The 14,165-nt window shown below is 40.9% G+C and overlaps 1 protein-coding gene across 1 annotated transcript; it reads left to right on the forward strand.

Moving 5' to 3' along the window:
• Positions 1-4,374: 4,374 nt before the first annotated feature.
• On the forward strand, positions 4,375-4,983 carry LOC117627591. Its single transcript, XM_034359746.1, has one exon. It carries the CDS (start codon positions 4,375-4,377, stop codon positions 4,981-4,983), a length of 609 nt encoding a protein of 202 aa, XP_034215637.1.
• The last annotated feature ends 9,182 nt before the right edge of the window (positions 4,984-14,165 follow it).

The raw sequence follows: 14,165 nt of genomic DNA on the forward strand, positions 1-14,165 counted from the left end.
TCTGCATCAGAAGTATCCATTGGGAGTCTGCTAGTTCAAGATAATAAGGAAGGAAAGAACAGGCAGTCTACTATCTGAGCGGAACTTTGACAGAAGTAGAAAGGAAATATTCTGCAATTGAAAGACTTTGTCTAGCCTTATATTTCACTGCTGTGAAACTCAGACACTACATGCTGCCATTCACCATCTACATCATTGCCAAGACAGACCTAATCAAATACATGTTAACAAGGCCAATGTTGAGAGGTAGAATTGGCAAATGGACTTTGGCTTTGACATAATTTGCTTTCAGATAGGTTCCTCAGAAAGCTGTCAAATGACAAGTTGTAGCAGATTTCCTAGTAGATCATCCAAGGGAAGAGATTGAGAACATGGGTTCCTTGGATGTAGCAAACGCGGATCTGTTTACTAGAGCTCATACTTGTCTTAACAATCCCATCTATTCAGTTCACCTTACACCTTGGAAACTGTACTTTGATGGATCAAAGACTAATGTAGCCTCTGGGGCAGGGACTGTTTTGAAGGAGCCACTGGGAATCAGACACTATTATTCTTTCCAGTTAGATTTCCAATGCACCAACAACAGGGCTGAATATGAAGCTCTAATCATTGGCCTCGAAATGCTGGTAGAATTAGGAATCCAGTCTGTAGAAATCTTGGGAGATTCTATGCTTGTGCTAAAGCAGATTGCTGGAGAATACAAGTGTCTAAACTCTTCTCTAGTTGTTTATCTAGCGGCAGCCAGAAATCTTTTGACAGAATTTAGGGAAGCTATTTGGGAACATATCCCAAGAGAGGAAAACTTTGCAGCCAATGAAATGGGTCAAATAGCAACTGGGGTACAAATGCCTGAAGATTGTGTGCAAAGGATCATCAAGGCAGGAAAGAAAAGTCTACCATCCGTTCTGACCAAAGGAATGGAGATAGGTGTCATTTCTGCCATAATCACTGAAGATGACTGGAGAACCCCTATCATAAATTACTTGCAGTATCCAACCCTGCCTTCTGAGAAAAGAGTCAGAATCATGGCTTTGAACTACCTTATGTGGAATGGAGATTTTGTAAGAACCCAAAACAAAAATATCTAAAAAGAAAGAAAATATCTAAAAAGTAAGGAAAATATCTTTTAGCAAAAATGACCAAATTGCCCTCGCATATTTTAATGGGGGAAAATTTGGCTTTTTAATCGAGAAAGAATTTGGGAATTCTGCTTACGCCATTGCGTAGAGCGCGGCGAAATGAGTTCGTAGACACGGAGTAGACCCGAATCGGAGCCGTAACGAAGAAGTTATGGTCTCGCGAAGGGCAAAATGGTAATTTGGTCAAAAAGTCAGATTTTTATACCCCTCTCTCTCTCTCCCCCGTCACTTTCTCTCTCTTCCTCTCTCTCCTTCCGCGCGAACTGGGCAGTGCGCCCGTTCGACTTCCAGGCGGCGGCCCGGCCACCACAGGCCGAGCCGATCTCCGCCGTGGGTACCTACGGGTCCGCCTCCGTGTCGCCGTCACAACCTGACCAATCTCCACCCCGGGGCCGCCCTGAGCTGGCCGGAAAATCGTGTTTTCCGACGGAGGTTCGTTCGAAGCTACCCGAACTTCCAGCTCGAAATTCTCCTTCGTTTCTCCACCAAATCGATCGAGTAAGGTATGGTTTCTCAGCTATTTTTCGTGTTCTAGCTGATGGGTATATGGGCTTCGATCGATTTTAGCTCTAAGGGGTTCGATTTTCGACTTGAAGTTTGGCCGAAACTTCGGCCGTTCGAAACTACTATTTCTGGTCACTTTTTGGGGGTTGTCCAAGAACAAAAGTGACTCCAAATGTGGTGTTTTACCTAGGGTAGGAGTTTGGAGTCTTGGTTCCGAGATTTTTCGGCCACCCAAAATCGCTTTGGACACCCAAAGCTGCCCGCGCGTGCTGGAGCGCGTGGGCGAGGGTAGTGATGTAATTCTGTAAAGTTTTGTGACCCTCGTGTCGTCACGAGCGTGTGGGTTTTCGCGGATCTCGATTCGGAGTCCGTTTGAGCCCCGAACGGATTTTCCATATAGCGCGATCCGTGGGTGCAGTGTCGTTAAAACGTCGGATCGCGCTGAATTTTGGATATGTCGGTCTACACGATGTCAGGATCGTGTAGGATTTGACGGATTGCGAATCGGAGTCCCGGATACTCCGGAATCGCGAACCCTGGGGCTAGGGTTTGGATTTTAAGCGATAACGCGATTTTGGCCAATCCGACCGTCCGTTTTGGACCAAACTCGTAAAACATGGTTCCCTTTCTGTAAGGAACCTTCAGGGAAGCCCAGATTGGCCATCGGAGGTCGTGGACCCACGGGGTCCCGGGTCGGCCGATCGGGCAGTGTATCGCTTAGCTGAGCGTCGGACCTTTTGAAACTGGTCCAAGTGTCTGAAAAGGCTAGTGTGGGCTCAAGAGTAACTTGGATTTGAACGCACGTATTTCTAGGAGCCGGGGGCAGGGTGTTTAATTTAATTCTTTTTTTCAGCGGTTTATTGATTTATTGTTCATGGATAATCAGGCATCAGAGGTCCAGCCGATCAGCAGGAGGAACCTTCAAAGGGCCAAATTAGCTCGGACCATCTGTGAGTGGACTTTCTTTCATGGATTATCTTATATAAATGAGTTATATAGAGGTTTCCATAAATAAGATTTTATAAGTGACTTTATACAAGGATTTTATCTCGATTTTATATAAATAAGTTTTTATAAATAAGTTATTATAAGCGAATCTTATTATTTGATCTTGAATAAGTATTTTGCAAATCTTTGAGCATGTTTTATACTGTTAAATATTTCGAGTTACATATATGATGAAAGTTATGTTTAGTAGCATACCTCGAGTTTTATATAACAGAATAGCAACAGCATCGAGACTACAGTCAATTTATCAGATTTCAGAAAGTTACCAGATTTTTAATTAGACCACCATGTACCCGTTTCTTTATGGTGATTACCCAGAGTCGGACCGATGTCTACGGACATCCAGTCTGATTATAGTTCAGTCAGTGCACTTGACTTTGCCTCACGAGTTACGGGGACGCTCGGACCGTGAGTGCCAGGATTTGCGGCTCGGCAGACTTGGTGTCCCGAGACCTGCCAGGATTGCGGCTCGGCTGACTCTGTGTCCCCGAGACCTGCCAGGATTGCGGATCAGGCTGACTACGGTCCCCTGCATCCTGCCAGAGCGACTCGAGCTGACTTGGTGTCATCGAGGAATCTGCCGGCGGGACAGGCTGATCATAGTCCCCTGATTTCGCCAGTTTGCGGCTCGGGTGGACTGTGTGGCGCCCGAGGCCTGCCAGGGAATTGACGGATATGACAGGGGTACAAATAGGTGGTATTTTCAAAGGATTTTGAGTTTTCTTTTATTCAAGGATGACTTTCAGCGATTTTATATCGGCTTTTTAGTATTCGCACAGTTATATCTCTATATCTTTATTCTGTTATACCAGTTCTTGATTCCTCCAGGCAGTGATATCTTTGTATATTTGATCGATTATGTAAGTTTATTCATCAGCATACTGATTCATGCTTATAGAATCTTTTATATTGAGATATAGTTAAATTTTCGATATATAAATATATATCCCTAGTTATTTCAAAACGGGGGTATTATATTCTGGATTGTTTTTAAGAATTTCACTTTTTGTCCACTCACAGTTTAAAACTTGTTTTTCGCCCCCAGGTCGTAGAAGTGCACAGGATCCACCACCGGGCCACTCTTAGCCTCCGCGCTTCAAAGTCAGGTAGGGTTTGTAGAAAAATCCTTGAAAGCCCGTGAACTTTGGAAAATTGCTCTGATATCGAGCTTTAGTGGAAAAACTGAAACTGGCAAATATTGGTTTATCCTATTCTGGCTGTTGGTGTGGATTTGTTGAATATTTAACAGGTGAAAATTTTGGGATTGGTCAAAATACAGGGGAGACTGCCGAATTTTCGGCAGAAGTCTGGAATTTTAAAGATAAATTGAAGTAAGAAGGGTAAAAAGGTCATTTTTGCCCGACATTTGCCAGGTGTCGGACACGCACAGGGCTTGGCTCGAATTCCAAAGTGGAAATTGGGTCGGGTCCTGTCAGATTTGGTCTGAAAAAGTAAAGATGAGGTACCTTTGAGGTGCCCGGGAAAGAAAGAATACATGAAGGTCATAGGAGAAACCCATGAAGGAATCTGTGGAACTCATCAAGGTGGAAGAAAAATGTGCTGGTTAATTATAAGGTATGGCCACTTCTGGCCAACCATGATGAAGGATTGGGTTGACTATTCCAATTGATGTGAGGCCTGTGATAGGCATGGTCCAATCCAGTAGGCTCCTTCAGTCCCCATGAACCTAGTGGTTAAGCCATGGCCATTTAGAGGATGGGCAATGGATCTCATTGGCAAAATCTATCTAGCCAGTAGAAAACAACACTATTTCATCATTGTAGCTACAAACTATTTCACCAAATGGGTGGAAGCCAAACCTGTTAAATCCACTACATCTCAAGAGATCATCACCTTCATAGAAGAGCAGATTATACAAAGGTTTGGCATTCCAGAATCAATCACAACTGATAGGAGATCTTCTTTCATATCTAGAGATATGCTAGATATGGCAGAAGCATTCAAATTTAAGCTACTTCAATTCACTCCTTATTATGCTCAAGCTAATGGACAGGCAGAATCAAGTAACAAGGTGATCATCAACATTATCAGGAAAATGCTTGAGAAAAATCCAAAGCAATGGCATGAGAAGTTAACAGAAACTCTGTGGGCATATAGGACTTCAAAGAGAGAAGCAACTGGCATGACCCCATATGCTCTAACTTATGGTCATGATGCAATTCTACCTATGGAAATAGCAGTCCAATCTCTCAGAATTGCTCACCAACACAATCTGACTGGAGAAGACTACTGTCAAGCCATGCTGCTAGAATTGGAGGGATTGGATGCAAGTAGAATTGATACCCTCAACAAACTCTTAGCAGGGAAATAGGCTATGTCAAGGGCTTACAACAAAAGAGTTAAAAACAAGAGTTTTGAAGAGGGAGAAATAGTCTGGAAAGCAATTCTGCCCCTTGAAACACACATAGCTGGTTATGGAAAGTGGTCACCTACATGGGAAAGGCCTTTCATAGTTAAGCAAATCCTTGGATTGGGGGCATACAGATTACGGGATCGAGATGGACACATCCATGCTGCACCAATCAATGGCAAATGGTTGAAGAAATTCTATCCAACTATGTGGGATTCATAGGCTGTGCAAACCGATCCTAGGATAGAGAGGGAAAGAGATAAAAATGTTGTTTAAAGTTTTTTTTATAGAGTTGTGCTTCTAAATATAATATGTTAAAAGTATATTTTATCTTCTTTTATCTTTCGTTTTGTTTAAGCAAAAGATTGAAAAAGCAAAGTTCCACAAAATAAATAGCTTTTATTAAATATAGTCATTTTCATGACTAAAGTTTTATTACATTCAAAAATTTAAAATTAAAACCCTAATTTCCTACAAACTGGTCTTCTTGATCGAAAGTTCCTTTTGGAGCAGCACCCCTTGGTGGATTGAAGCCTCTGCAATCTCTAATGCTGGCCTGGAAGCTGAAACCATACTCTGGACAAGGAAGGTAGCCTTGGTCTTGGAACTCAGTCCAGCCCCAAGCCTGTTCTGCACCTCCCTGCATTCTGCCAACTGCTTTTGAAGCTCTTCAATCTGCTTCTCCAGCTTATCTGCAGTGGCCTTAGCTTCCTTGTATCCTGCAACCATCTGGTCCAGTTCTGCCTTCTGTTTGCGTAATCAGCCAAATTGGCTTCATAAGTAGCCTTGTAAAACTCAGAGGTTTTGAAGGTGGGCTTGAGATCCTCATAACGGTCGTGAAGGTTGAGCACATCTCTGGCCAAACCTAGGCTCATCTCAAGTATAGGCTTGGGAGCCATGTTCTGTCTATGCAGTAGGTCCAAATCCTTCATCAATTGATTAACAGCTTCCCTATTCTCATCCAGTTCCTGCTCAATGGATTGCCAAATCTTCACCCTCTCCATTGCCTCATCCACCGCCTTGGACTTGGCCTTGCCAGGAGTGGAACTGAGCTTCTCTAGTTTGTCAAGCTGGGCATCTAGGTCCATGGCTTCAAACTCTGCCAATTCTGGATCAGCAAAGGAGGCCGTGGTAGATGAACCTAGAAGAGAATGGATAGGCGTCTGCAAAAAGAGATTGTAAATCAGCGCCAGGCAGAATCAAAAAAGAAAGAGGGGCAAAACGTGGTAACACTTACAGCAACAATGAGAGGCTTCAAAGGACTGGTCATCACTGCCAATATCCCAACAGTTCTGGGCACTTCTACCTGGAAAGACTGATAGTTAGATACGCAAAGACATGACAGAACTACAGGAAACAGACAGACAGAGTTAAAATAAATAAAAAATACCATAAGTTTAGGAGCAACAGCAACTACCTCCGCTCCAGGATCTGGGGCTGCAACAGGAAGTTCTGCCTGTTCCACAGATTCTGAAACATATGGCTCTGCCTGCTCCATAGGCACTTCAATTGCAGCAGAATGTTCTGCCTCCACATCATCGAATAGGGCCAGTTTTGAGCTTGTGGGTTCTGCCCTCTGAGCTTCTTCTTCTTGTTTGGCTAAGGCAATGCTTTCTGCTATCACCTCAGTAGGAATCTCATCCTACAAACAGACAGAAGTTAGAAGTTAGAAGAAGAACATACCCAAAAGTTCATACAGTAATAGAGGCTCACCTCTTCTTCAAACTCTTTGTTCTTCTCTTTTAAAGGGATATCCCCTTCTTCTTGCTCCTTCTCCTGCTCTATAGCTTCGAAGGCCTCCCTTAAATCTTCATCTGTGCCAGAAGTGGTTGTGGGACCTGCTGCAAGTTCTTCTGTGGCCATGTACTCCACCACAGTTCTCTTTCGAAATCTTTTTGACTCAGTATGAGGAGGAGGAGGAATTTCAGCTGCAATAAATAAACAAAAAATGATTAGAGCATGGGTCGAAATTAGGCAAGACAAAACATAACAGAATCAAGAGGACTCAAACTTTCAAAATTTACCTGAAGTTGCAGGCTAAACAGCACCACCATGGACTGGAGTAGTCTTTTTTCTTTTGTTCCTTCTGCCAGAAGGAGTCGCCTCAATAGAGAGTCTCATCCTCTTCATCCCCAGAGGGAAACTCCAAGTCTCCGGCAGCAATGACAGAAGTGACTGCACAAGAAACAAACAAGTCAGAAGTCAATCCAGCAGAAGAATGATGGGAGGAACAGAATCATGGAAAGCTTACCAATCACTTCTCCAGCCTGGACAGATTGCCCACCTATGATCTTTGTCAGAGAAGGATCTATTGCAGGCAGAACAAAATGTCAGAGATCATCACAGAGGCAGAATAAGCAAAACACGACAGAATCAGGAATCTACCTTCTATGACTTGAGCATTAATGTTTTTTACGGTCTGCACCATAAATCTGTGAGTCTCCTCTCCTGCATGAATGACCCAGGAATCTCAACCATCAAAAAGAACTTTGAGTGCAGTGCTGGAGGCAGGCAGACCTTGAAATCTAGTTTTCCACCAAACGTCAAACTCGGCATAACTGCAGAAATTCAGCTCCCATGATGGATAAAAGGCATCTGCACTATTATTGATCTTGTTTACTGCACACCTAGCATCCTTTTGCACTTCCAAATCATCTAGATCCCTCCAGGAGGTGGCCCGATTGCAGCTTCTGTAGGATTTGAGTGGGATGAGCTTCAGGCTCCCTCTCCGGAATCGAACTCTAATTCTCCGTCACCCGTCACCACCATGGTAGGCCACTATCCTACCATCGAAAGTTGATAGGGCAGATATTTGAATGATGCGCCGCCAGCACGATGGCTGTGCGATCCGTCGAGTTATCATGAATCATCAGAGCAACGGGCAGAGCCCGCGTCAGCCTTTTATCTAATAAATGCATCCCTTCTAGAAGTCGGGGTTTGTTGCACGTATTAGCTCTAGAATTACTACAGTTATCCTAGTAGTAGATACCATCAAACAAACTATAACTGATTTAATGAGCCATTCGCAGTTTCACAGTTTGAATTAGTTCATACTTACACATGCATGGCTTAATCTTTGAGACAAGCATATGACTACTGGCAGGATCAACCAGGTAGCATTCCTTTCTGACGTCGGCTTCGTGCAAGACAAACAACCTTGTGGGTCGAGTGCTCGCCGCAGGCACGATTGTCATACGTGTCGAGCAAAAATGCTTCAAATTGGACGATCGGAGGCCGAAGGCCCCACACCTGCTTAATGCTCTCCATCCGAGATCACAAGCAGAAACTTGCGGACCTTCACAATCTCACGACGAGCTGTGGGTTGATCGAGACACAAGCATTGCTACGACGTCCTTCTGCTGCCCGTGAAGGGCAAGAAGAGGAAAGGGACAACGAGAGGCACCATTCCTTAACAATAGGTAGCCAAAACAAGAACCCATTAACCCGCACAAGCCAATCTTGAAGCATCAATGACGAGGGTTATGAGACGACAGTTCGATGCCAAAGCAAAGAGCTTGCCAGTGTATACAACTCATTCACCACTCACATGCCATTGCATTAGCAAAGCCCAACACCACCAAACGAACCGCACATCTCAACGAGCATAATTGCTAACCGAGAATGCGGCTGCACCATTATTTCAATCTATTAACCCAAATATGATCCATATCTGGTAATCCATCAGATTAACAATTCAAATACAAATTGATAAAGACTAATCCAATCCAACCTCATATGAGATACAACTGATTCACTTTATTGTTATATGTTTAATATAATATGTAGGAGTAATTCATATTTTTAAGTCTGCATTAAAATACAAATAAATTGTTCACGTGTTTACACAAATTCAAGTTCATAAAATATCCAAAATTATAAGAAAGGAATTGCACTAGATTATAAATCTATAATCTAACATCAAATTGAAGAGATTTATGCTATCTGAATGTGGATAGAGGTCAATCCAATACATATGCACATGCAAGTGTAGAATAAATGAGATTGCACTCTGAAAAATCCAAAGGCTGAAAAAAAAAAACAGAAATTATAGGTGTGGAACCCAAAGAATATTTATTATTATACACCAAAACTCTAGTATTTGATTTTCCTTTCCCCTCCAATAATTAATTTTGATTGTTAACTTATTAAGATGAAAGTAGAAGTACATTTTAAACTAAATATTATACTGCATACGAAACTAACTGAGTACCATTTCTTTATAGAAAAATAAATAAAAAGTTAATTTATGATCTAAGAAACAAGAAATATGTGAAAAAAATCTCGCCACTAGAATAATCTTTGAGATCATATATAAAATGAGTACAAAGAGAATTCTTTTTTCCCTAAATGAGTCACTACTCATGTGATTTCTGTGTTAACTCTTGATTTCTGTGTTCTTATCAAATTATATATCACAAAATGTAGTTAAGTAGAAAGAATTACCTCAAATATCTTTGGAGAAATCGTCACTCTAGATCCCTAACAGTATCCCTATCGGTTTTCTTCCATTGTCAAGCACCGATAGCAAGGAACATGTGATTTGACAAATCCTTAAAATGCTTTCACAATTTCGAATCCTAAGATTTGAAGCTCGATGAAAAATAAGCACTGAACAAACAAGGTAAACTATAATTAATTCAGTAGTAGGTAGGCAAAATTGTATGATGAATTACACCAATTTTCTTATGTATATCTAAAATGGAGGAGGTTTTCTGTTTTAAATTGGTGAAATTAACTTTGTTGAAGCAAATATTAATGTGTTGTCATAAACCTGAAAGGTACAAAGTATTTGATGGAAAATTTCTTAATTAACCCATAATGAAATAACCTATAATATAAATTAACAAGGTAATACAACTGAGATGCAACTATATTTGCTCCTTACCAAGCAAGAGAGTTCATTATGCTTTGGATGTTCGTTTTCAAATTTCAAATTTTCAATTAAAAAATAATTTAATATTTAATTATAAAAGAAAATAGTAATAAAGTGAGATAAGATTCAGACTTTAAAAGGAAAAAAGAAAAACAGGCTCTTGGGCTCCAGTTGTTTAAAAGGCGTGCCACTGAAACAAATGGCTTCTAGGTTTTTGGGCCATGACATTGATAGGCACAGCACTGTTCTATTTGAGTCAGGACGACATGCATGTTCTATGGACCAGCACCGGCACAACGTAAAACATGAATAGCCCCAAATTAAATGCGTATAAATTACACAAATGTAACATAACCAATGCCATTATCCACAAATGTAATACAAATGTATAAATTATACAGTATCATTCTTCTATCTTCGAAGTCTTTGTTTGGTTGTTTGATGATCCAACTTGGTTGCTAAATGGAAATAGTGTTAAAGAATATGAAGTCTCATAACGAAAATTTGATCAAATAAAATACAACATATTATGAATTTTTTTCATTACTAATAACATCGAGACCTTATTTTGAGAGGAGACACTTGAAGAATTATGTGGCCCCTTTTTAACGGTGGCACCATTCAAGGACATTCTCTCTTGAGCATCCCTTACGAACATAGGTAAACATCCAGTCAAGATCCAATTTTTGATCTTTACGCTGTATTTCCCCCATGAACTTTATCAAACTCTCCATCATAGAAGATTTTTTTTAATTTTATGGAATCCCATATTTCTTTGGCAATACGCAACCAAATGAAATGACCCATTAAATCTGGAGACATGGAATCAATCAGCAATCCCTTGAGCCTAAAATTCTCCGTATACCATTTGTTGTATGTATGAGCCATCTTAGCTGGTTATGGAATAGCACCGGATGAAACGACCCATTAAATATGGAGACATGGAATCAATCAACCATCTCTTGACCTTAAAATTCTCCATACACCATTTGTTATGTGTAGGAGCTATGTTAGGGGGTTTTGGAATAGCACCGTTCAAATACCCTAATTTATCTCTTGCAGCAATTCACATCTCAATGATTTGAGACCATAGTGCATAGTTGGTCTCATTCATAACAATTCTAGGAGGAAACATAGTGAATTGTGACAATTTTGGGGTTGGAATTGGAAGATTATTCTCATGTGAGTGAGAGAGGTTCAGTGTTGTTTGGCATCACAACAGAAATATATGAGATTATATGAGTTTGTATTTAGGAATTTGATTGAGGATTTATGAATTTGATTTAGGGTTTGTGTTTAAATTTGAGGATATAATTTGAGGGTTTATAGTCGACCTAGAATCCTAGGCTTTGTATTTGTTTGGGCCTGGTTGAAATTTGACCAGGTTAGGCCCGAGATCCGACAATTAAACTAATAGTGAACCCTAACTATATTTCGATGGGCCTAATCAATAAGGTCGGATAGAAGCCCAAAGTCATAAATGTAGCAGAATATCTACATGTGGTGGAATACACCAATGTGGCCAAACACACCAATGTGGCCAAACACATCAATATGGCCGAGAGCATAAAAGTGGTCGAAAGCCTATATGCGGCCGAAAATGTAAATATGGTGGGAAGACTAAAAGTGGCCGAATACATAAAGTCAGTCAATGCTTAAATTAGGAGAGAGATAATCCGTATGAGGATTTTCTCATAGGTTACAATTCAAATATGGAAGGAATTACGCCAGCTTGATGGTCAACTGAAGTTATTGTAGAAGAGCTCAAGATGGAAGGAAAATCAAATCAAATATTATTATTCACATTAAATCACACGCATGAGACAAGGGATTGAAGATATTCTGGAGCAATTATGATTGATTTGAAGGCCAATTGACGACTGACCAAATTGAGAGACACCAAAGCCCCTATAAATACCAAGCTTATGGAAGAGAGAAAAGGGTCCCGACACAACACACAACTTGTCATTTTACATTCTCTTCGATTTCTATCCTAGGAGTAGCATAATGTAGCCATAGTCTGTTCTTATTTTTTCCGCTCTAGTTTCCGTAGATTTCAATTATGCCTTTACGTTCTTGTTCTTGTTTTTCAATTCTATTTTAATTACAATAATTTCAATTCACGTTGTCTTTACTGTTCTTCGTAATCTAGTTTACTTTCCGCCCTTTACTTTACGCACTCGCATTTCAATTATTTAATTTATGCAATTTACATTACGTACTCGTCTTTATATTATTTAATTTACCCAATTTACATTACGTACTTGTCTTTACATTCTTTATTTTATGCACTTTAAATTACGCACTCGTCTTTAAATTATTTATTTTACGTACTTTACTTTCCGCACTTGTCTTTCAATTATATTTAAATTCAAGCACCTTTTACTTTACGCACGTGTTCTTCGTTCCATTACACCTTCAATCTACATCTCCATCCACTCCACATCATTTGGTCGCTCACATAAAGCCTTGAACCCAAGGTAGTGAAAGAACCTAGGCCGTGAGGAGGTTCCTTGCTCGGCTGAACAATCATTTGATTAAAGTCAGATCTCGGACGCAACATATCCATCTACTCACATTCCATTCAAGCCCAAATTCGAGGCTTGGTGGTGGCACGCCCCGCACTCAAAAGAAGAAGAACCAAAAACTCCTTCAATAGGCCTACTCGGCCGAAAATAAGGAAACATAATTTGGCACGCCCGGTGGGACACACTCTATGAGCGACTGAAAGGAATGGCAATATTCCTATCAGCCAATGAACTACAACGGCTATGATTCTTATGGCTCAAATAGCCAATCCATCGGCCAATACTGTGGTCAATATAATTTTATCCATCAAGGTGGACCTAACAACCAATATGGCTCAAGTAGTCAGTTTGGTGGCCAATATGGTGGGCACAACTATGTTGGAGGATTTGGTGAGCACTATAGTGGGCACAACTGTATTGGCGATTATGATCTTATGAACCAAAATGGTTCGAATGATCAAAATGACTTTGGTGGCCAAACCAATCAAGGTGGCTATAGCGGCCAATACGATTCTACATATCAATATGGCTCTGGTAGCCAATTCAATGGCCAACATGGTGGAAACAACAATCATGGCCAAAATAATATGATATATCAAAATTAGGCGAATGGCCAACATGGCTATAATGGCCAGTACAATCAGATGGCTGGAGGACAATATACTTACCCAGATGCCCAAAATAATCCGGCCAATATCTATGATCAGCCTAGTTATGGCTCCCACCAAACGAATCATCCTAACGGCTATAATGGCCAAAATGTTCTTAGCGTAAGTGAGAGGCCATATGTTGAGCGCATGAACAAAGAACATCAAAATTTCATAAAGGAAATATATGAAGTGAAAGATGTATTTATGGAGATGGCAGTTTCCAATGAACTTTTGGTCCTACATTTGCGTGAAATCTCCTCGCGACTTGCGGTCGAAGAGCAAGTTCTTAGCCAACAAGCCGAGGGGCAAACTCTCAACCTCAACCTTCATTCTCAGTCACAGGAGGAAAATTCTCATATGGTTGCAAGTAGGCCACCCATTCCACCTACTCCTCTAGAGGAAAGTGAGGTTAGTAGGGAATATAAGAGTGAGAAAAAGATGGGCGAGACGACCTTAGGATCAAATGTTCAAGTCGACCGTCCTATTAAGAGCCTAACATTGGTTGAGGAAAAGGAGTCCACTCAAGGGGATGAGACCCAAAAAATGATCACCGATGAAAATTGTAATATGGACCAACCCAAGGCTACTATCCTAGGATGTAATAGCTTACCACCTAGTGAAGAAGGAGGTCGAAGCACGACCCAAGGTGGAATCATAATAGACATGATTGTAGGAGAAAAACTCGACATTGCGAGACCACAATTGCAAGTGGTCAAGTTTATTGAGCCCCAGCCAAAGGCCAAGATTGGCCGACCAAATGGACTTGGGGGGTATGAAGGGTCGGCCAAAGTGATGGCCAAAAGTCATCCATGTAGTTGTAGTCATCCTAGTATTTTAATCAATCGCCAACAAAATGGCAAGATCCAAGTCAAGAATAAGAAGGGCTCCAAGCTTGGAGTAAAACATGGTTGGCCACCACCATGGCCTCCATGAAAATTTTCTTATACATGGCCACCGACTAGGTAGGCCGTTAAGATTCAAATAAAGGTCATGGTTCATTCTTGAATGAATTGGCCACTTAGTTATAAGAGAATAATAATAAATAATAAATAAATAGGAAGGGCTCAATATTGAGTTTCGTCGGCGGAAGAT

Source organism: Prunus dulcis, chromosome 5 (genome assembly GCF_902201215.1).
Source record: "Prunus dulcis chromosome 5, ALMONDv2, whole genome shotgun sequence".
Lineage (NCBI taxonomy): Eukaryota > Viridiplantae > Streptophyta > Magnoliopsida > Rosales > Rosaceae > Prunus > Prunus dulcis.